The 24,228-nt window shown below is 40.4% G+C and overlaps 1 protein-coding gene across 1 annotated transcript; it reads left to right on the top strand.

The window, feature by feature from the left end:
- Nucleotides 1-3,215: 3,215 nt before the first annotated feature.
- LOC115903720 lies at nucleotides 3,216-22,094 on the top strand. The gene is made up of 19 exons (XM_030948372.1): nucleotides 3,216-3,313; nucleotides 4,777-4,893; nucleotides 6,128-6,232; nucleotides 6,577-6,708; nucleotides 7,467-7,616; nucleotides 8,413-8,550; nucleotides 9,159-9,278; nucleotides 9,686-9,793; nucleotides 13,059-13,175; nucleotides 14,386-14,490; nucleotides 14,867-14,986; nucleotides 15,747-15,896; nucleotides 16,692-16,829; nucleotides 17,438-17,557; nucleotides 17,965-18,072; nucleotides 18,470-18,583; nucleotides 18,901-19,014; nucleotides 19,745-19,934; nucleotides 20,792-22,094. Exons 2-17 carry the CDS (start codon nucleotides 4,886-4,888, stop codon nucleotides 19,004-19,006), a joined length of 1,839 nt encoding a protein of 612 aa, XP_030804232.1. The 5' UTR covers nucleotides 3,216-3,313; nucleotides 4,777-4,885; the 3' UTR covers nucleotides 19,007-19,014; nucleotides 19,745-19,934; nucleotides 20,792-22,094.
- Nucleotides 22,095-24,228: the final 2,134 nt, after the last annotated feature.

Below are 24,228 nucleotides of genomic sequence, written 5' to 3'. Positions count from 1 at the left end.
AACATTTAATTCTTGGTGTTGGATTTCAACTTTGGAATTTTTGAATTATATTCATTTGTAAAAATCCAAACTGGTTGAGTTTAAGAACATTTATTGCTTCAGCATATCTCAGTTGCTTATATACAACATCTACAATGCAATTAAGTAAATTACCTGTTAATAATAGTGGCTTCTGTTTTCCATTACCTGCTGGTTTGGATTGTATGGATGTACAGAGTGAAAATTTGACACTGAGACAGGTTGTGTGGATTTATCTCTCTTTCCCAAAGAGATCTTCACTCTTCATCTGAATAGAATTAAATGGAGTTCTGGAGTTTCAGACAGATTTGTTGGTAAGTCTGAAAACTAATAAAAAAATCTAGGAGTCAATCAGCAATTGAATTTAAAATATTTTCTTAGTACTTCTGTGGAAAGTTATTTCCAGATTTAAAATGGTCTCTGCAGGATTATTTTAACCTTTGGAAGGTTCTTGCAGGGCAGGGTGATGTTGTCATGCACCTATCACTGCAGAGCAGCCTTCACAAATAAGCACTTTATAACATTTGCTTCTGAAAAGTTTACATAATGTGGCACTGATACAAGAGATGTGGCCCTTGAAATAGTTGCAGAAGAGAAGGTAGGATTTTGGAGCTGTGGTTTTGCCACCCCCATTCAGATCCTACAGCACTCTGCTCATTCAGAATAAAAATATTCATTGTAAAGAATGTGAGGCTAAAATCATAAAGGCCTTGAGAATCTCAGATGCATGTAGTTGCAGGTGGTTTTATAGACTAAAGCCAGGTCAGTTGCCAATAGTATCTCATGTAATAAAAGCTTTAAATTCCTAAATGCTACTGCAGTGGAATCTACTCTGAGTTGACTGGAAGTTTTCACTTCAGTGGAATTTTGTTTTTGTTCATCCTACCTCTTTTGTCAATATAAAAGTACAACAGAGTAAGAGTCATCAATGTTTTATACCCTTGCATTTTTTAATGCACATAAGTGCCTCTTAGAAGACTTAGTAATAATTACCAAAACAAAATTATTATTTATGTTAATGATAGTACCTGACTTATATTCCTTAAAACAAGTTATTTTCCCCAAGTTTAAATTCTCAAAGTAATCTGACATGCTTCTGACATTTGTGAGCTTCTTAAAAGCTGTGTTAGAGAAACAACTTGTTAAAAATCCATATGAACATGAAAATAATAGAGTACAAAAATATGCATTTGTCACTGTGATACCTTCAGGTTATCATCCAGAGAGCCACAAAGCCATTTCCTTAAGGTCCCTTCCAACTGAAACCTTTCTCTGATAATATAAAACTTGCTAGACTGCAGCTAAGCATCATTCCATTCAGGACAAACCTCAGTAAGACTGAAGTTCTCAGTGCCCTTTTTAAATTTTAAATTTTTTAATTTTAAATGTTTGTGAACTTTGAGCTGTTTAAGGAGTTGAGATATAAATACTCGAGCTCTTACATGGATTACAAGACATTTTCTTCCAAAGACATCCTGCAGGATTTCTCATTTGTGGTTTTTGGGGCTGGTGGGTTTTTTTGCTTGATAGCTTGCCTGTTTAAAATGAAGACTATTGTTTGGATAGCCCTTAGGGAAAAGGCTTAATGAATACATGCAGTTAATCTTAAAACCCTCTGAAGAGCTCAATAAAAATACAATCAGTTCTTTGTAAGACTTCTGGTTTTAATTTTAAAGTTATGTTTACCAGGTAAAACTTTAAATGAGTGGAAATCAGTCTGGCTTATCTGTATGCAGTGTCTTACCTGAGAACATGGGAATAAATCCAAATAGGGCTTAAAGTCTCCTGAAAGTGTTCATGGTAAGTCCTCCTTGGATGGATTTTCCTACTGCAGCCTGAATGCAGAGGGTTGCATAAATGGAAGAAGGTGCATATGAAATCTCTATAAGAACCTCAGGGGGAAAAAAGCCTGCAAATACTTTTCACAACTACCAGATGGGAAGGGGTGACACTGGATGTCATGAAATCAGCAGGGGCAATGACTAAAAATTTGTCTTTTTAAGGAAGGACTGGCATTGTAGCAATGGTGTGTCATATATAAAACACTTATTTAATTGTGACTTTGCTCAGATTCATTACTGAGCACCAGCAATAAAGAATCTATCACATTCCTGTAGTAATGGACCTATTAGAGTGCATTCAGAGGAGAACTGTGAAGATGTTTGGAGGGTTGGAGCACCTCTGCTATGGATACAGGCTGACAGAGCAGGAGGTGTTCAACCTGGAGAAGAGAAGGCTCCAGGGAGACCTTGGAGCACCTTCCACTACTTAAAGGGTCTCCAAGAGGGCTGGAGAGGGACTTTTGACAAGGCCGTGGCATGATAGGACAAGAGGGAATGGCTTTAAACTGAAAGGGAGTAGGTTCAGATTAGATATAGGGGAAGAAATTCTTTACTGTGAGGGTGGTGAGGCACTGGCAGAGGTGACCAGAGAAGCTGTGGATGCCCCATTCTGGAAGGGATCCTGTTCATGGCCAGGCTGGACGGGGCTCTGAGCATCCTGCTCTAGGGAAAGGTGTCCCTGCCCATCACGGGGAGGTGTAAGGAGCTGGTCTTGTGTCCCTTCCAACCTAAACCATTCTGTGATTTTGTGAAACTAGTTAGCCTGCAGCTAAGTACCATTCCAGTCAGGATAACCTCAGTAAGACTAAAGTTCAGAGTGCTTTTATTAAGAAATGTTTGTCGACTTTGAGCTATTTAAGGAATTGAGATACAAATATTTGAGCAAGTTATCTTTAGGGTCCTTCCTTTTCAATCCAAACTGTTCTATGATTCCATTAATGGTATGAAATGTGGGATGCATTCCTATAGGCGTACACTGTGGTGGCCACCAAGCCCTCACGACATCTAGGAAAAAAATATACTTGTCCCAAAACGAACCCTTGGCTATTGCGTGAGGTAACGCCGTGATGTGGGTTTTCCAGGCATTTGCGGGCGGAGTGGGCCGGGGATGCAGCCGGAGAGAGAGTGTGAGGGCAATAGTGCCCTTGGTGTGAGGGAAGCTGCGCCCAGGCCCTCACAGGGGCGCCTTCGCTTTTCCCTCCTCCGGACCGAGCAGCGCTCCCTCACCCCATCGCCGTCCCGGGCTCTCCGGCCGCGCCTGCGTCCCCCGCGGGAGGACGGGCCGCGCCTGCGCTGCCGCCGCGGCCGGGCGAGGCCGGGGCCGCCTTGGGCTGGGCTGGGCCGGGCCGGGCCGGGCCGGGGCCGGGTCGGGTCGGGCCGAGCCGCCGCCCGCCCCAGCCATGTCCGGCGGGCCGCGGCGCCCGGGTGCAGAGGGAGCCGGGCGGGCTGCGCAGGTGGGAGCGGCCGCGGGGGAACGGGAGCGGGGCGGGCAGCGCCCCGCTGGGCGGGCGGGGGTGCGGCGCTGCCTGTCCCGGGGCGGCTCCGGAGGCAGTGCCGGCTGTGCTGCCCGGGCTCCCCCGGCACACGGCCCCTTCTCCGGCCTCGGCCCACGTGCGGGGGCTCCTTCGTGTCGGTGGCGAGTGAGGGCAGGGTGCTCGGCTGGGTGCGCTGGGGCTTGGTGTCAGGCTGGAGTGGGCGGGCAGTGCAAGGCAAATACAGGAATGTTTGTAAAAGATATAATTTTCAATCATTTCCCCCTACAAACAGTGTCGTACTTACGGCATGTGTTGTAGTGTACCTAAGCTGGTTTAAAAATTGTTTTCTTTCAAGTCCTTAAACAGAGTGATTGTTTAAGGTGGTTAGGGAAGGGTTGTAATCGTTTATTTTCTTGGCGAAAACTGAGCGGGTTTGGAAGCGGACCCTTTGCCTGGTCTGTGATTCTGGGGAAGCTGTTTGTGCTGTTTGTGCCGTGTGGTGCTGGTAACTTCGAGCCCTCTGGGAGCAGGAAATTCCCAAAGCCAGGCAGGGTGGAGGAGGAAGGGAAAGAAAACATGGGCGGTTAACAAAGGAGTAAAACATCAAAAATCCTTTCTTCTCCCTTGTTGAGCCAGGGGCAGAGACCTGGCCCGTACAGAACAATGTGTTTGCTGTTAGTCACACATGCAAAAACATGTAACAGAGACTTCAAGGCCAGAGCGTTCTCTCAGTTAGGTGTGGGGTGGATCTGCAGCTGCTGAGCTTAGCCCAGGAGCCAGCTCTGGTATTGGGAGATGCTACGGTTGTGATTTGTTCAGTAAGCTGTCATTTAAGATGTCAAAGCCTCCAGAACCAAGGAGGAGAATATAGAGAATTCAAGCCTTAAGCAATCCCTGGCTGACCTGCCAGTGTGCTGTGAGCACTGCAGGCAGCTCCCTGTCCCAGGCTCCCTTGTGAGGACTCCAGAATTTCCTGTGCAAAAGTGTTTCCACATAGACATTTGACCTTCTTCTCCCTGGCCATTGTGTTGAAATGTAGTTTCCGGATTTGCCTTTTCTGTGAGTTTACTACTGGATGGAACAGTAAATAAATATCAAATAATACACTGCTGACAGAAAATAGACATGTCCACGAGTCCATAAACGCTGGTGTTAGTCCTCAATTAGGTTTTTCTTCCCCACCAATTTGTTTGCAAAAAGAGTCTATTTTTTGTTATCAAAATATTAAGTGTTTATTTGAAAATTTTGATGTCTTAATTGCACTGATCGAAGATACTTCCTCAGCAATTGTGCTAACACCTTTGTTAAGTATGTGTTGCCTGAGTAAGTTGATATGAATCATATATCTATATGCTAAATCAAATTGTCAATCTTTGATTTTTGTAGGCCATGTTCAGTGGCTACCACTGACTTGATTTCAGATGAGAATTCTTGTTTTCTAGGTCCGTGCAACATCCACACTGCTGGCATCAACAGCAGGAACGTAGAAGCTGCAATGATTCCGATTCTCTGGTGTTGGAGGAATATCAATGTGGCCATTCAGACCACTGGATGGAGAGGTAAGGAACAAGTGTAAATTTTTTGAAATCTCTACTTTGCTGGGCTCTTCTTTAGGACTCCAAGAAAAGCATGCACATGTTTAGGTTGAGTGTTCTCTTCTAATGGAGTAGCAGAGAGTTAGGAGATGATACCTGCATCATGCCTAAAGCAGAACATCCAGTGTGTCTCATGGAAATACATGCCACAGTATTAGCAAGTGTTCAAAGTGAAAGGGAGAAGGGCTGTGTACTGAAGCAATAGTTTAAGCCCTTAATTGCTGAAGTCTTCAATATTAGTGTAAAACTCCCAATGAAGCCATTTCCTGTTATATTTTGCTTATGCACCTTTCTGTGTAAATGTGAGCAGACCATCTTTGTCTCTTCACAGTCCACTTGGTATATTCAACTGTACTGCAGTTTTTAGTGAGCAACTTTTTTTTTTCCTGTAGTCCATTGCTGAGGACAATTTGAGATGAGGTAGAATTCTATACTTAGGTAATTCTATGAATATTTTGCTTGGCTTTTGGATATTCTAGACTAAAGACCCAAGGTGGAGGAAGTGGTTGAGACTGGTATCTTAGAGTCTGATAGCAAGGGTGCAAAGTGGTGAGTGCTGAGCTATGTGCAGCAAACTGAACAGAATGTAAGAGGAAATGTTTTACTAAGGGCACATGAAAATGTTTTTTATGTAATTCGTACATATCTGGTACGAATTGAGTATTCCACTGCATGAAGGTGATTTTAATTTTGATGACATGTTTGATATTGATTTGTTAAGGAATGAATGTTTTGAAGACCTTAGGAAAACCTTATACTCGGGAGTGTATTCTATGTCTTTGATGTGTTCTTAAAAAATACTGAGAGTACGGCATGAGTGTGAGACTTAAGGGGCTGTGCCAGCAGTGTTTTGTGTTTCTCTTTTCCTGAGTGCATCTGATCCTTTTCAGTGTGGAATCTTTGTCCTGTGTTAAAATGACATTGTCAGCTTGCATGTTAGTTTCATCTGTTGATGTGAAACCATTTAGGGAGAGTATCAGCTAAATCTGCTTCTGTATTGCTGACATGACTTGTTAAATGTTGAGGCCTTAAAATTGACAGAGGAGACCAGGCTGAAGGTGACTTAGAACTGAAATAGAGAAGGAACATGCCCATGGTTTTACAGTTGTGGAGCTGGTTTTGTCCATGATTGATGTTTCTGTTGATTAAATGTGTTACAAGCAGCAAACATTCATGTTGAATTCCCATTATTTTCTAGCTCTGCAGCATCAGAACATTGCAGGCCACTTTCCAGTTGCCCCAGCTGGGAAGGTAGAACTGAAGAAGGCAAAACAATGAGGACATCAAATAAAAAAATGACAAAGTAGGTATTGAGCTATTGCTGCTTATTGTTACATTGGTTTTAGCAAAAGCCATCTGATGATCTGTGGCTCGTTCCACATGCATTGATGAAGACTTGAAACCACAGACAGGCTGTTTCATATCAAGCCTGAAGGATGCCTTAGGGAGGGACTAGCATTGAAAAGCTTTATCTCAAAAGTTACTTGTGTGATTATTTGAGATTCAGATTTGATTCAGATTTCACTTCTGTGAACTAGATGTGCTCACTGTCTGTCATTACGAATACAGGGCAGTTCTATAATATGTGTTTATGTAAATTCCTATAATGCTATTAAGTTTGCTTTCAACTTAATTTTTATTTTCAAGTTCTGTTTCAAGCAACTCTGCCAATCCAGCTGAAAGGGAAACTGATGAGGTGGTCCTGAGGAGAAGACAAAAACAGATCAATTTTGGCAAGAATACCCTGGCATATGACAGATACATTAAAGAAGTTCCAAAGTAAGTTACCCTGTGTTGCAGATTTCCAGGTAAACACTTAATGGTTCCTGATGGGTGTTTGTGTGTGTAGAATAGCACAGAACCTTAATTCTCTTGAAATTCTTCCTGTGGATTTTTCTGCTGAGTGTGCCATTATATGATGTGTGATATCTCTGGGTAATTTGAGTCAGCTGTCCCAGCACTGTTCCCTCTCAACTTAGTGTTCACTCTCACCTTAGTGTCTGTGGGGTGGGGAAAGGAGAAGGCCTTGAAGCTGTGCAAGCACTGTTCAAAACCCTAAAACCAGTGTGTTTATCAGCACTGTTTTAGCAATTAATGCAAACCACAGCACTAGAGGGACTGCTGGGGAGGAAGGTAACTCCATCCTCAACAGACTGAATACAATACTAAATAAAAGAAGCTGCACTTGACTCAGGAAATGTAAAGTAGAAGGAGCTGGAGGTTAGGATAATATTGAAGCAGTATGAGTTATGCTTCTGTTTCATCTTTGTTCATGGGCAGTGGGGCTCTGCTTTTGGCAGCTGTCAGAGTGCTGGACTGGATGAGCCTCCAGTCTGACTCAGCACATTATGGTTTGTTGTTTTGTTGTTGCTTTTGTGATTTATTTTGGTAACATCTTATTTCAGTAACGTGTTTAAATATATGACCATTTTATTTATAGGACCAGTGATGGTTGTGTGACCTGATGGAGTAAGGATTCTTTTTAAGGAAAGCACTCCTTATGCTCTGAAATAACAAATGTCACTGTGTGTTTCCAGGAGCCAGCGACTTCCAGGGGTTCACCCTACAACTCCCAACAAGTTCAAGAAGTACAGCCGCAGGTCCTGGGACCGGCAGATCAAGCTGTGGAAGATAGCACTGCATGCCTGGGATCCTCCTGCTGAAGAAACCTGGGATCTGCAGCCCGTGTATGTTCTGTGGGGGAATCAAGTCAGGGCTTAAGGAATGTAAGGTGGGCTCTGTGGTTCCTTTAGAGCATTCCCGACTGGGAGAAAAAAGAGCAGACTCCACAATGGGAGTCTTCTTGAATGCTTTGTTTTCCTGTAGAATTCTGTTAGTCTTCAAGATATTGCAGTTATTTAGTCTAAGTTAATCTGCAGTCAGGTGTTATGGGGAGAAAGGCATTTGGTCTGCCTGCAGTAGCACATTCCCTTCCCCTTTGTATTTACACTGCTGGGCACAAGGTACTGTTACTTTTCTGGAAAGCGACAGACACGAGCAGAAATTTGGCAATTACTGTTCCTTGACTTTGATAACTTTCCATCTTGCCTTTTCTTGATGTCTCCTTCACTGACAATATGTGAGAGGATTTGAGATGTTTAAGAAGATGTGAGAGAGAGATTTCTGTGCTCTCTGCAGGATGGTGGCAACTGTGTTCAAGAAGGAAATATTTTTATCTTTTCAGAGGTTTGAACTTCTGTAACAAGGCAGGCTCTGCTACTTAATGCCACCTCATGCTTTCAAGTTTAGGATTAGTAAATTGGGAGAAGAGTGAATGGAATTCTCTTAGTTGTGTTACTGCACTGTGTAAATAGTTTTACCTGTGTAGGAATTGACCTGTGGTAGAAGTTGCAGTTTTTATACCATTTGGGTGTCATATGGGATTAACTGTTAATTCTTACTGCTGCTGAACTGTTTTCTGTTTGGATCAGTAAACCAGATGAATAGTTTTTTAAAGTTTTTTCTTTTCCCTGCTGTGTTTAGCAGTACAGAACCTTCAGGTAGTTCCCAGGAATGGTTCTGCAAAGATGAGGATGTTCCTGGCTCCTTTGTGTTTGATGAAAAGCAGACAAGAAGTGACTGTGAAGATGAATGCAGGCAGACTGCCCACACACCTGAGAGGTATGAGAGCAAACTTCTGTGCTTAACTTAGGGAAATAATTCAGTAGAGGTCAGTGCTGTCAGGTTTTTGTCGGAAATGTTTAGTGTGAAAGGGCTGTTAATACTCAGCTTTGAGGATTGACACTTTTGCTTTTGAATGTAATCCATCAGAGGTACAGAGCACTAAATATGGACAAATTACCAGCATTGCTGAATTACATGATTTAACAGAAGGAAATGCAGTGTTTTTTCAGCCTCTCAGTTTATACAGCAGAGTACTGAGGTTTCTTTAACCATTGCTGCAATGTTCTGAAAGTAGAGGAGCTTTTTCAGGAGCAGGAATCCCCATCCTTCCTTGTGTTGTGCCTGCCTGCAGCACAGCAGGGAGGCTGACTGTGATGTGCACTTCCCTATTTAGTGAAATATCTTGTCCTGGGGGGATGTGTGTGAAGCTCAAAATGGTTTTGTTTCCAAACTGTGAGAGATTTGCTCAGTGTTCCTCTGTGCGACTGTGGAATCATACCCCAAAAGAAAACTTCCTCTGTAGCATATGCTGTTATTTAGAAGAACAGTGATAAACATTTAAACATAGATCAAAAGTGTTACATGTGTAAAATCTGTTTTTGTAGTTCCTGTTCTCCCAATTCCTCTCCAGTATGGAAACGCCGAAGAAGAAACAATTCTGACTCCTCTGTGGTTTCAGAGAGCAAAAACCATTATCTGCAGATGTACCACACTGCACTGGATAGGTATGAAATGATTCTCCATGGTACTATTGATACTATGAACTGACTTTTGGAACATGGCTGGTATTTTCCCCTCCCTTTGTTAATAGCTTTAATTGTATCTAAAGGTGTGCAATGTAATGAGGAAGGGAATTCATGTCAGAATAATTGTGCTGTATGATAGCACAATTTACAAATCTTTACAGTGCTCCATTGCAAAGTGTCAGAAGACACAGCACAGGTTGTGTTTTGTGTGTAGATTTAGGCACCACTAAAGCTTTTGGCAGTTTAGTAGACATTTCACACTAACCTTAGTGAAAATGTTCATGCAGGTATGGTTTCTTCTCTCTTTTTAGCCCCCCTTTCTGAAAAATTAAGAGGAACTGTGTTACCACAATGCATGGATTCAGACATTTTCATTTTCTTTCCAGCCTTATGGACTCAGGACATCAGGATGCTTTTTCAAAGTGCTCAGAGTGGGAAGCCTTTGGTGAAAAGGATGAAGTAATGACAGTGCAACAAAGTATAGAATTAGCAAGGTAAACACCCCAGTATTATGTTGTTATTTCTGTTTATTGCTTATGTTATAAAGGTGTCCTTTCCTTTTTTCCTTTTCTTTTTCATCTGGTCACAACTTTTTTTTTTCCCTTTCTTACATTTCCTCCAGCACGTGGTATGTTTGGTTGTTATTTCTGTTTTTTGAGTTGACTTGGCTTTTTCCAGTCTGACTCTCCATCTGTTGCTTTCTGCTGCCTCTGCCATCCCAGGTAATGCTGGAAAATATTGAGCCCCTTTCACACAGTGTCTTGTGGAAGAATTGGAAGTTTGCCTCTCACTTCTCAGCTTAAGAGGTGGGAGCTTCCTCTGTGTCTCACTTGAGATTAAGTTTTTTTGTCATGACAACAAACAAACAAACAAACAAAAAACAAACAAAAAAAAGGCAAGAAATGCTAAGTAGTGCACGTGACTAAAATATTTACTTAAAGAATTTTCCTTTTTTTATTGTGTGTAAATCACTAATAGTGATTTAGTTTTGCATTTCCAGCTGTGTGTATACTTTTCCACATCACTAATTTGTGGGTGGACAATGTTAGTGATCTGAAGTATATTATATAAATGTGATGTCATTAAACTAAAGACAGTCTGTGGGTGGACTGTGTCAGTACAAATAACCCATATGATTGCATCATGTATAGCCCAAATTTCCCAGCATGCTGCAGCTAAAGAGGTCTTTCTCAAAACATGGCTCATGGCTATATTACTTATTTCCACAGTTTGTCGTTCCAGTGCATATTGGGGAAATATTTTACCTGTTGTTTTTTTAGATTAACATAATTTGTCAACCCAAAAAAGACTTTTTTTTCCAAGCAGGAGACATTTTAATCCATTAAATGAGTACAGTTTTTCTGCTGTGAGGTTTGGCACAGCTTGAAACCAAAATACCAAGTTGTCATGTGATCTCTAAAGTATGAGGGTTTTTTTGTGTCTGTGTAAACTGTGTTAAATTGCCCAGAGAAATGGCTGCCCCATTCTAGGAAGTGCTAAAGGGATTGAACAGAACTTTGAGCAACCTGGTCTAGTGGAAGGTGTCCCTTCCCATGGCAGAGGGTTGTAACTGGATGATCCTTAAGGTCACCCCCAACTCAAACCTTTCTCGGATATTGTAAAACTTGCTAGACTGCAGCTAAGCACCATTCCAATTCAGGAGAAACTTCAGTAAGACTGAGGTTCTCAGTGCCATTTTTAAAGAAATGTTTGCGGACTTTGAGCTGTTTAGGGAATTGAGATATAAATACTCGAGCTCTTACATGGATTACAAGACATTTTCTTCCAAAGACATCCTGCAGGATTTCTCATTTGTGGTTTTTGGGGTTGGTGGGTTTTTTGCTTGATAGCTTGCCTGTTTAAAATGAAGACTATTGTTTGGATAGCCCTTAGGGAAAAGGCTTAATGAATACATGCAGTTAATCTTAAAACCCTCTGAAGAGCTCAATAAAAATACAATCAGTTCTTTGTAAGACTTCTGGTTTTAATTTTAAAGTTATGTTTACCAGGTAAAACTTTAAATGAGTGGAAATCAGTCTGGCTTATCTGTATGCAGTGTCTTACCTGAGAACATGGGAATAAATCCAAATAGGGCTTAAATTCTCCTGAAAGTGTTCATGGTAAGTCCTCCTTGGATGGATTTTCCTATTACAGCCTGAATGCAGAGGGTTGCATAAATGGAAGATGTGTATGAAATCTCTATAAGAACCTCAGGGGGAAAAAAGCCTGCAAATACTTTTCACAACTACCAGATGGGAAGGGGTGACACTGGATGTCATGAAATCAGCAGGGGCAATGACTAAAAATTTGTCTTTCAAAACAAGTGCTGTCATGTAGCAATGGTGTGTCCTATATAAAATATTTATTTAATCGTGAGAGTAACATGGCTCACTATTTAATTATTTTTTTTAATTTATTAAGGGCTAAAAGTGATAAAATCTAGCTCTGGGGTGCTTGGCTATTTGCCAAAAGCACGGGGTTAACTTAAACCATGTTCTTTATATTCTGTTTCATTACAGGTGATGCATGCATTTTCATAAGAGTTTATACATATTCAAACATTGTTTTGAGTTTAGATGTTCTTTTGCTTGGTTTTAACCTTTGACTTGTCTTTATGCCATCTTGTAGCTTAAATTAATGTATTTTATTTCTTCTTGTGGTTCCATTCTGTTGTATTTTCACTCCCTGATAATGAGATTTAATAAATTCTTCTTTTTTTTGGTGCTCTGGTTTCTGTTTCAGTTATGTTGTCTTTTAGATAAGATAGTCCCCGAATGTGGGAAATCACCTAATCATTTTACACCATTTTCTGAGTTAGTTACATGAAAAATCACTTCAAAATTTCACAGTCTCCGTTATGCTATGGTCTAAAATATTATATATTACACTATTTATTGTAAAAGCTATACAGTGCATATAGAAACTGGTAGATTATACTCTATCAAAAGCAGTAATAACAAGTCATACTATAGCAGGATTTCTCTGATCAATAATAGCATGCAAAACAAAAGTTAATGCAGAGTTGTGAAAGCCAATAACTACATTTATTATTTATAACACACACACACAGAAACATGGTGGATTTAGAGTGCAGATACTGCAGTGCCCAATCGTTCTCTCAGGCAGGTGTGGGGGAGAAGAATGTAGAGGAGGAGAATGTAGAGAACTCAAGCCTTAAGCAATCCCTGGCTGACCTGCCAGTGTGCTGTGAGCACTACAGGCAGCTCCCTGTCCCAGGCTCCCTTGTGAGGCCTCTGCAGCCATGTCTGGTCAAGAATTTCCTGTGCAAAAGTGTTTCCACATAGACATTTGACCTTCTTCTCCCTAGCCATTGTGTTGAAATGTAGTTTCCGGATTTGCCTTTTCTGTGAGTTTACTACTGGATGGAACAGTAAATAAATATCAAATTTATACACTGCTGACAGAAAATAGACATGTCCATGAGTCCATAAATGCTGGTGGCAGTCCTTAATTAGGTTTTTCTTCCCCACCAATTTGTTTGCAAAAAGAGTCTATTTTTTGTTGTGTCTATTTTAAAAATATTAAGTGTCTATTTTAAAAATTCTGATGCCTTAATTGCACTAGTCAAAGATACTTCCTCAGCAATTGCACTAACACCTTTGTTAAGTATGTGTTGCCTGAGTAAGTTGATATGAATCATATATCCATGCCAAATCAAATTGTCCATCTTTGATTTTTATAGGCCATGTTCAGTGGCTACCAGTGACTTGATTTCAGATGAAAATTCTTGTTTTCTAGTTCTGTGCAACATCCACACTGCTGGCATCAACAGCAGGAACGTAGAAGCTGCAATGATTCCGATTCTCTGGTGTTGGAGGAATATCAATGTAGCCATTCAGACCACTGGATGGAGAGGTAAGGAACAAGTGTAAATTTTTTGAAATCTCTACTTTGCTGGGCTCTTCTTTAGGACTCCAAGAAAAGCATGCACATGTTTAGGTTGAGTGTTCTCTTCTAATGGAGTAGCAGAGAGTTAGGAGATGATACCTGCATCATGGCTAAAGCAGAACATCCAGTGTGTCTCATGCCACAGTATTAGCAAGTGTTCAAAGTGAAAGGGAGAAGGGCTGTGTACTGAAGCAATAGTTTAAGCCCTTAATTGCTGAAGTCTTCAATGTTAGTGTAAAACTCCCAATGAAGCCATTTCCTGTTATATTTTGCTTATGCATCTTTCTGTGTAAATGTGAGCAGACCATCTTTGTCTCTTCACAGTCCACTTGGTATATTCAGCTGTGCTGCAGTTTTTAGTGAGCAACTTTTTTTTTTCCTGTAGTCCATTGCTGAGGACAATTTGAGATGAGGTAGAATTCTATACTTAGGTAATTCTATGAATATTTTGCTTGGCTTTTGGATATTCTAGACTAAAGACCCAAGGTGGAGGAAGTGGTTGAGACTGGTATCTTAGAGTGTGATAGCAAGGGTGCAAAGTGGTGAGTGCTGAGCTATGTGCAGCAAACTGAACAGAATGTAAGGGGAAATGTATTACTAAGGGCACATGAAAATGTTTTTTATGTAATTCGTACATTTCTGTGCATTCCACTGCATGAAGGTGATTTTAATTTTAGATGACATGTTTGATATTGATTTGTTAAGGAATGAATGTTTTGAAGACCTTAGGAAAACCTTATACTCGGGAGTGTATTCTATGTCTTTGATGTGGTCATAAAAAGTACTAAGAGTTCGGCATGAGTGTGAGACTTAAGGGGCTGTGCCAGCAGTGTTTTGTGTTTCTCTTTTCCTGAGTGCATCTGATCCTTTTCAGTGTGGAATCTTTGTCCTGTGTTAAAATGACATTGTCAGCTTGCATGTTAGTTTCATCTGTTGATGTGAAACCATTTAGGGAAAGTAAGAGTATCAGCTAAATCTGCTTCTGTATTGCTGACATGACTTGTTAAATGTTGAGGCCTTAAAATTGACAGAAGGGGCCAGGCTGAAGGTGAAATAGAGAAGGAACATGCCCATGGTTTTACAGTTGTGGAGCTGGTTTTGTCCATGATTGATGTTTCTGTTGATTAAATGTGTTACAAGCAGCAAACATTCATGTTGAATTCCCATTATTTTCTAGTTCTGCAGCATCAGAACATTGCAGGCCGCTTTCCAGTTGCCCCAGCTGGGAAGGTAGAACTGAAGAAGGCAAAACAATGAGGACATCAAATAAAAACTTGACAAAGTAGGTATTGAGCTATTGCTGCTTATTGTTACATTGGTTTTAGCAAAAGCCATCTGATGATCTGTGACTCGTTCATCCGCAGTAATGAAGATTGGAAAGAGCATACAGGCTGTTTCATATCAAGCCTCAAGGGTGCCTTAGGGTGGGAATAGCACTGAGAGGTTTTAGCTCAAAAGCTGCTTCTGTGATTATTTGAGATTCAGATTTGATAAGCACAGATTTCACTTCTGTGAACTAGTGAGGTAAGAGTTGTGCTCACTGTCTGTCATTAAGAATACAGGGCAGTTCTATAATATGTGTTTATTAAAATTCCTATAATGCTATTAAGTTTCTTTTCAACTTAATTTTTCTATTTATTTTCAAATTCTGTTACAAGCAACTCTGCCAATCCAGCTGAAATGGAAACTGATGAGGTGGTCCTGAGGAGAAGACAAAAACAGATCAATTTTGGCAAGAATACCCTGGCATATGACAGATACATTAAAGAAGTTCCAAAGTAAGTTGCCCTGTGTTGCAAATTTCCAGAGGAACTCTTAATTGTTCCTGATGGGTGTTTGTGTGTGTAGAATAGCACAGAACCTTAGTTCTCTTGAAATTCTTCCTGTGGATTTTTCTGCTGAGTGTGCCATTATATGATGTGTGATATCTCTGGGTAATTTGAGTCAGCTGTCCCAGCACTGTTCCCTCTCACCTTAGTGTCCTGTGTGCTGTGGGGTGGGGAAAGGAGAAGGCCTTGAAGCTGTGCAAGCACTGTTCAAAACCCTAAAACCAGTGTGTTTATCAGCACTGTTTTAGTAATTAATGCAAAACACAGCACTAGAGGGACTGCTGGGGAGGAAGGTAACTCCATCCTCAACAGACTGAATACAATACTAAATAAAAGAAGCTGCACTTGACTCAGGAAATGTAAAGTAGAAGGAGCTGGAGGTTAGGATAATATAGAAGCAGTATGAGTTATGCTTCTGTTTCATCTTTGTTCATGGGCAGTGGGGCTCTGCTTTTGGCAGCTGTCAGAGTGCTGGACTGGATGAGCCTCCAGTCTGACTCAGCACATTATGGTTTGTTGTTTTGTTGTTGCTTTTGTGATTTATTTTTGGTAACGTCGTATAATATACACATTTCAGTAACGTGTTTAAATATATGACCATTTTATTTGTAAGACCAGTGATGGTTGTGTGACCTGATGGAGTAAGGATTCTTTTTAAGGAAAGCACTCCTTATGCTCTGAAATAACAAATGTCACTGTGTGTTTCCAGGAGCCAGCGACTTCCAGGGGTTCACCCTACAACTCCCAACAAGTTCAAGAAGTACAGCCGCAGGTCCTGGGACCGGCAGATCAAGCTGTGGAAGATAGCACTGCATGCCTGGGATCCTCCTGCTGAAGAAACCTGGGATCTGCAGCCCGTGTATGTTCTGTGGGGGAATCAAGTCAGGGCTTAAGGAATGTAAGGTGGGCTCTGTGGTTCCTTTAGAGCATTCCTGACTGGGAGAAAAAAGAGCAGACTCCACAATGGGAGTCTTCTTGAATGCTTTGTTTTCCTGTAGAATTCTGTTAGTCTTCAAGATATTGCAGTTATTTAGTCTAAGTTAATCTGCAGTCAGGTGTTATGGGGAGAAAGGCATTTGGTCTGCCTGCAGTAGCACATTCCCTTCCCCTTTGTATTTACACTGCTGGGCACAAGGTACTGTTACTTTTCTGGAAAGTGACGAGACACGAGCAGAAATTTGGCAATTACTGTTCCTTGACTTTGATAACTTTCCATCTTGCCTTTTCTTGATGTCTCCTTCACTGACAATATGTGAGAGGATTTGAGATGTTTAAGAAGATGTGAGAGAGAATTTCTGTGCTCTCTGCAGGATGGTGGCAACTGTGTTCAAGAAGGAAATATTTTTATCTTTTCAGAGGTTTGAACTTCTATAACAAGGCTGGCTCTGCTGCTTAATTCCATTCATTACAGGATTTGGACTAGTAAATTGGGTGGAGAAGAGTGAATGGAATTCTCTTAGTTGTGTTACTGCACTGTGTAAATAGTTTTACCTGTGTTGGAATTGACCTGTGGTAGAAGTTGCAGTTTTTATACCATTTGGGTGTCATATGGGATTAACTGTTAATTCTTACTGCTGCTGAACTGTTTTCTGTTTGGAACAGTAAGCCAGATGAATAGTTTTTCAAAGTTTTTTCTTTTCCCTGCTGTGTTTAGCAGTACAGCACCTTCAGGTAGTTCCCAGGAATGGTTCTGCAAAGATGAGGATGTTCCTGGCTCCTTTGTGTTTGATGAAAAGCAGACAAGAAATGAGTGTGAAGATGAATGCAGGCAGACTGCCCACACACCTGAGAGGTATGAGAGCAAACTTCTGTGCTTAACTTAGGGAAATAATTCAGTAGAGGTCAGTGCTGTCAGGTTTTTGTCGGAAATGTTTAGTGTGAAAGGGCTGTTAATACTCAGCTTTGAGGTTTGACACTTTTGCTTTTGATTGTAATCCATCAGAAGTTCAGAGCACTAAATATGGACAAATTACCAGCATTGCTGAATTACATGATTTAACAGAAGGAAATGCAGTGTTTTTTCAACCCTCAGTTTATACAGCAGAGCACTGAGGTTTCTTTAACCATTGCTGCAATATTCTGAAAGTAGAGGAGCTTTTTCAGGAGCAAGAGTCCCCATCCTTCCTTGTGTTGTGCCTGCCTGCAGCACAGCAGGGAGGCTGACTGTGATGTGCACTTCCTTGTTTAGTGAAATATCTTGTCCTGGGGGGATGTGTGTGAAGCTCAAAATGGTTTTGTTTCCAAACTGTGAGAGATTTGCTCAGTGTTCCTCTGTGCGACTGTGGAATCATACCCCAAAAGAAAACTTCCTCTGTAGCATATGCTGTTATTTAGAAGAACAGTGATAAACATTTAAACTTCAGATAAGAAATGTTATGTGTACAAAATCTGTTTTTGTAGTTCCTGTTCTCCCAATTCCTCTCCAGTATGGAAACGCCGAAGAAGAAACAATTCTGACTCCTCTGTGGTTTCAGAGAGCAAAAACCATTATCTGCAGTTATACCACACTGCACTGGATAGGTATGAAATGATTCTCCATGGTACTATTGATACTATGAACTGACTTTTGGAACATGGCTGGTATTTTCCCCTCCCTTTGTTAATAGCTTTAATTGTATCTAAAGGTGTGCAATGTAATGAGGAAGGGAATTCATGTCAGAATAATTGTGCTGTATGATAGCACAATTTACAAATCTTTACAGTGCTCCATTGCAAAGTGTCAGAAGACACAGCACAGGTTGTGTTTTGTGTGTAGATTTAGGCACCACTAAAGCTTTTGGCAGTTTAGTAGACATTTCACACTAACCTTAGTGAAAATGTTCATGCAGGTATGGTTTCTTCTCTCTTTTTAGCCCCCCTTTCTGAAAAATTAAGAGGAACTGTGTTACCACAATGCATGGATTCAGACATTTTCATTTTCTTTCCAGCCTTATGGACTCAGGACATCAGGATGCTTTTTCAAAGTGCTCAGAGTGGGAAGCCTTTGGTGAAAAGGATGAAGTAATGACAGTGCAACAAAGTATAGAATTAGCAAGGTAAACACCCCAGTATTATGTTGTTATTTCTGTTTATTGCTTATGTTATAAAGGTGTCCTTTCCTTTTTTCCTTTTCTTTTTCATCTTTTCCCTCACTGGTCACTACTTTTTTTTTCCTTCTTACATTTTCTCCAGCACGTGGTATGTTTGGTTGTTATTTCTATTCTTTTAGTTGACTTGGCTTTTTCCAGTCTGACTCTTCATCTGTTGCTTTCTGCTGCCTCTGCCATCCCAGGTAATGCTGGAAAATGTTGAGCCCCTTTCACACAGTGTCTTGTGGAAGGAATTGGAAGTTTGCCTATCACTTCTCAGCTTAAGAGGTGGAAGCTTCCTCTATCTGTCTCCCTAGAGATTGTTTTCTAGTGACAACAATGAGAGTTGCTTATTTTTATGCAGTGACTCAATTCCAGCCAGTTGTTCTTTGGTATGGAACAAACCAAAACAGAAGAAACCCAGCTTTTTTCTGCCTGACAGCAAGACTTGCAGAGATGCAGACTTCAGGCTGGAGAGGTATCAAATGCAGCTCATCAGCTGGGGTTTGAGGGGTATTTTTTCATATTATTTTAGTAGGTTAGTTGCTTTCTTGCTGTAATTCAATCCAAGCATTTGTTATAAACATTTGATTTTTAATTTTTTTAAGCTATTTCTTACTATTTGTCTTAGGGATATGTTGGTCAATATTTATATGTTGTGTGGTAAAATTCTGTCTTTATGTTTTCATGTTATAGTCTGTGTTAATGTAAAAGTATTGTAGCTGTATTTAATATTCAGAAGTTACCATAATAAAGCCACTTGGCCTTTGGTTTTTGGGTTTTTTTTATTTGTAGGCTTAAACTTTGTAGCAGTTTATTGGATGGACATCAGTCAGAATACCCTGACAGAGGATGGGAAATTGCAAATGCTGAAGATACAATACTGAAGAAAAAAATCTAAATACCAAGGTGAATTTGTGCTGACTGCTTACTTGATCTGTTCTGTTTCAGTCCCCATCCACAGTATCATTCTACAGAATCCAACGTTCAGTTCAGTTCATTTTTTCTTTTATTTGATTAGTTTTATCCCATTCTCTTGCAATTAATACAGCACCTTAATTAAAAGACCTAATTCTTCAGACTTGAAAGTGCTGCCTGTCAGCCAGAAAATGTGTTTTTATCCCTCAAATGAAAACTGTCAATATTTTTAAGTATTTCAATAGCACCTTTTTTGTCTCTTAATGTTTTTGTGATGAAGTAACAACTTGGCATTTGCAGCAGTGGATTTTAGTGAAAATTTCCTCTTGGACTGTGGATTCCTGTGGTGCATTAATAGGATGGTGGTAATCTGGGTTAAATAGATTTTATTAGCAGTTAGTCTTTTGTGTAATTAGATTGTCTTTGATCTACATTTGATGCAGGCTCTGAAACATGGACTAGGATATAAATGTCTGTTAACCAGTGATCTTTGAAATTTTGTCCTTATAAAACTCATTAAGAATATTGACAAAAATAGTTTTACACTTAGATTTTGGATTATAGCAATATGACAAAAAGGCAGCTAGAGCTTTTAAAAAATTATGCTGATGACTTTTTTCTTTTGACTTTATTGGTTTTTAATTTAAATTCTTTGAACATTAATAAGATTTAACATGCTTTCACTTTTTTAAGTGCTAATTCAATATTTGAAAATATCTAGTCTCTCTTTGTATATAGAAGTATTGAAGAAGGAATTTCTCCTGTGACAGAAAAAGCCTTGAATAGGGATGTAGTCTGAGATCAGCAGATCAAGTCTTGGAAAACTGGTGCTGTCATGTAGGATCTGCACTGAAAGAGGAAGAGATTTGCAGTCAGCATAAGTGCAATCAACATAAGGTGAAATTATTCAGGTAAAAGAAGCATCTCTGGGTCACAGTTAAGAGCCTGTCTGGTTTCCACATAGTTGATATTTAGCATTTTTGTAGTGGTCTTTTTTGTAAATAAGGCTTTATTAAGGAGTGTATATATTCAGTGGGTTTGTTCTAATTGAAAAAAAGGCTCTGTTAGATGTAGAATGTATAAAGTGAATGCCTTCTCTGTGGAGCAACACATTGGTTTTCTGGGATGGAAAGATCAGTATTTAGAGCAGCATTGCCTTTTACCTTGGCTTTTAGGTGTGATGAGCTCTAACTCTCAAGTGTCAGGAACTTTATCTGTGCAAGTTTAATCTTGCTTGAAAACCAGATAGTGGTTTACATGGTAGAATTCCACACTACCTTCCCTTTTCCTAAAAGAAACATTCACATTTATTTCTGTTCAAGACAGAAATTATCTGGTTGATTTCTAGGGAAAAGCCTTAGTCCATAGGACACTTAAGATATGTCAGAAATTTGTTAATTAGAATTGAGATAAAAGTTTGTTTTATGAATCAATAATGACATTTAGATGAAAACGATGTGAGGGATTGGGGAAAAATAGACTCAGCTGCTTCCTTTTCTCTCTGACAAATACTTCAGGAATGTAGAGAATCTAGTATTGTATTTTTTCAGTAATTTATGTTCTCAAAATGTCCATATCAGCTGTAACACTTGCTTTAGCATGGACAGTATGGGTTTCTCCTTTATACTGTGCTATAAGCTCACCATGTGCAGTGCTCTCTTCCATTTACTGCTACTGTAACACTACAGCTTAAAAGAGGAGAAAGTTTTGTTGTTAATGCCTGGATATAGCATGTTTATAAAGTGCTGTTACCTGCTTTTTTGTTTAGGTTTCTCCAGATCTTTATAAGGCTAGATTGTTTTCTGCAAGCTGTGCCTCAAGTGTAAAACTCCAGATTTCGTGAAGCCTGTTCTGCAATGACAATGGATGTTCCTTAAAGCTTTTGTGAGGACATTCCTGCTGTGCCTGCATTGGCAGGTGACACATAATATAATGTGCATTAAATTTCAAAGGCTGCTTCAGGTGATGGATCCTGCCATTCCCTCTGGAGGTCTTGTTCTTCAGGATGTGCTGATGCTTCACCAGTGAATTGGTCCAGTATTGAGTCAGACTGAAATCCAGCCCCTCCAACCAAGGAATGCCCTCTGCTCCACTGGACCAGAATTGGACATCCAGCCTGAAGAACTGCTTCAAAAGAATGTAGATAATTTCAGCCTTCCTCCAGCCATTAAAGACAAGCTGTTCATAACTTTTGGATTGGGTGATCACCCATTTGGCCTATTTATTGTTCTCTGAGATGTATTAAGGTGGCATTTGCCGAAATCAGGTGAGAGAAGAGAAAGGAAACGTAGATGGTTTATCAAAATCAGATCCATTTCTTGAAGGGGTTCTGTTGACTGTTAGAACAGCAGCACAGCTTAAATACCTGGATTTTGCTTTTATGTGTGTTGCAGCCTGACCCAAAGAGCCAGTCTACAGTTAAAGAGTAGGAGAGGATGCATTCAGTGCCTGTTGTTCCTACAACTGTTGGGGATAAATAGCAGTATTTGCAGGTGTGGAGCTGCTCTTGTTCAGGCTAAGGGTTGTGATGGTGTTGGGATAGGCTCTCCTTTTTTTATTCTGCTAGCACTGTATGCAGAAGTTTGAAGTGAGAGCTGTGGCTACAGTGGTTTGGACTAAATCCACGTGCCAGTTACAAGAGTTTTACAGTCCTTGTGTAGCATGTACTGGGATACCAATGGCTGCTAGAGCTGGGAGTTGTTTCTCTGCAGGAGTTTGGTTTTGCTTTCCCTTGCTATGGGGCTGGCAGTACCCAGGGCCAAGAGCCCATTGTGCTGCTGATTTGGAAGTAAGCTGCTTCCTCAGAAACTACTCTCACTCCCAAAATGTAATTTCCAGGCATGCTCAGGCATTTTTCCCAACACAAGGATGTATCAGTCACACACCACAGAGCATGTGTGTGTACAAGGGACACATCTGTACAGCACTTTTCTAAGAGGTAATATTTAGAACCTTGTTGTTCCAATGTGCATGTTTCCTTGTGATTTATGATGATTGTAAATAAGGGAATGTGTTACATTTTTGGCAATTTGCCTTTATACAGAAGAATTAAAGACTTGAATTAAAAATCATTGTTAGTCTGCTTTTGCAGTTGTGTTGTCAGTTTGATTTTAAAAGAAATATGTGGGTTCAGTAGTCCTTTCTTATTTGTTTTAGGGTGTTTACTTGGTTTGGGTAGTGATTTTGGATTTTTAGTCCTTGCTAAAAGGGGAAAAGAGGAGTCTTCAGAGATTAGAATTAGACTCTTGAAGGCAGTTTACAATCCTGGTTTTGTCAGCCCCTCAGTTTTAAGGCATTGTGACTCAGTGGGAGGGAGCAGCTGAAGTCCCAGCAACCATTCTGCTGTGGAAGGGAGTCCTGCTGGAGAACATGGAACTGCTAGGTGAGAGTAATGGGCTGTTGAGAAATATTTAAACTCATCTTAAGTATTTTATGAGTATTAAGTGCCCCTAAGCTTTTGCCTGTGATGGACAGGGCCTGCAATGGATTTTAGAGACATATCCATAGGATTTTGCAATTCAGCAGTTCTTAAAAGATCTTTATATTTCTTGGTTGAAGATATTAGACTAGACATAGCATAACCAGTCTGCCTGTGGCAATTAAATTTTGGGCAGATTTATTCCCTAACCCAGATTCTGTGTGCTTGAACAAGCTGTGGTAGCACAAGGGAAGGAATGAAACAGCAGATGAAGTTTGGGGTCTGCTAAAGTAATTTCATGCAGTGCTGCCAGTGGCTGTAGAATCATCCTCTGTTCTAATTAGTAACCTCATTAGTCTAAATAGAGCAGTCAAAACTGGAATGCAGCCTGGCCGTGCACTTGTTTACCTACCCAAGGCTGTCTGACACAGAGCTTGCAACTGAAGTAAGTGAAGCAGAAGTCTGGCACTCCACCCCCAGTTTTTCCTTTAATTTTACCCAACTTAATTAAATCTCCTGTGCATAAATCTGTGCTCCGTTTATAATCAAACCAAAATATACCCTGAACTTCAGCAGACAGGTTTCAATTTCTCCCTAGCAGTGACAAGTATCTTCTGTTGGCATGCTTCCACTGGGAGAATCTCCTTATAGATGATGCAGTATCTGTGTTTGTGAAAACCATCCTTCCCTGCCAGTTCTGAAATGCCACGGGTTGTGTGTACTTTATTTTGTTTCTAAAACTCTTTTGAGGTCACAGCTGAGGATATCTCCTCCCCTGAGTTCCCACCGTGGTCTGAAACTGCTTTTCTGAAGGATTTTGCTGACAAAGACAGAAAGATGCAGTGCAGCTGTAATCCCTGAGCTGTGTCCCAGCAGATAGTTCTGCTAGATAAACTGAATTTAATTTGTAGATTGTGTTGTGCTAAAAGTATAGTGTGGCTTCCAGGCTGTAGCTGTCCTCTGTCTGCCTTCTTGGGTGTGTTCAGGTAAACATGCTGGTCTAGCTTTTGTCAGAGCCAGGCTGAAGGGAGGGGAGTTTGTTTGTGCATGTTTTGAACCTCTGCTGTACCTCAAGCATGACCTTGGTGCAAGAACACAGTTCTGTTTTCCATAGTAGTGTGTGGGAAAGGAGAGGTGCTGGCAGAGCAGACTTTTCTGCAGGAATGTGGATGGTCAGTGAAGATGCCACACAGATCTGTGAGTTTGTACAAAATTTACTATAGTAAAGCCAGGCAACAGGAATGGAATTTTCAGAGTAAATCCCTTCATGCATAGCAAGGCTGAAGTGTATCTTTATTTTTAAAAAAATCATCACCTGTTATTGTGTGCTCAGAAAGTTTCTCCAAAACCATTGCTGCACTTCAATAGTTGCTTTAGTGTTTTAAGCTGATTAGAAAACCCACCAAACAAATTTTTGTTTGCTACTTCTGGCATCTGTTTTGGTACCTCTGATGTGGTACTTGGGGACATGGTTTAGCAATGGATTTAGCAGTGCCTCATTAATAATGGTTGTACTTGATGATCTTAGAGGGCTCTTCCAACCTTAATGAACCTGTTATTGTAAGGCTTCTTCAACCTTAGTAATCCTGTCATTATAAGCCCAGAAGAAAACCAGCTCTCTGAAGGGTCCCACCAGTCTTCAGGCTGCAAATGTATTATTGTTTAAAGCTGCTTGTGTTCTGCTGGAGTTCTCCAGGTTGTTTCTAAATTACTGTTCTAAAATGTAAGTGTATGCCCAATAGCAGGACCAACAGGATCTCAGTGTGCAAGTAAAAACCCCAGAAAGC

The sequence above is a fragment of the Camarhynchus parvulus genome, chromosome 4 (genome assembly GCF_901933205.1).
Source record: "Camarhynchus parvulus chromosome 4, STF_HiC, whole genome shotgun sequence".
NCBI classification, from domain to species: Eukaryota; Metazoa; Chordata; class Aves; order Passeriformes; family Thraupidae; genus Camarhynchus; species Camarhynchus parvulus.
Note: the sequence above shows the minus strand (reverse complement) of the source record. Positions and strands in the feature narration are given on the sequence as shown.

Excerpts from the sequence above, each read along its gene's own strand:
- LOC115903720 (XM_030948372.1), top strand. Across the intron at positions 7,617-8,412 it reads ACCTGGGATCTGCAGCCCGT|CAGTACAGAACCTTCAGGTA; the intron begins GTATGTTCTGTG and ends TGCTGTGTTTAG. Across the intron at positions 8,551-9,158 it reads ACTGCCCACACACCTGAGAG|TTCCTGTTCTCCCAATTCCT; the intron begins GTATGAGAGCAA and ends CTGTTTTTGTAG.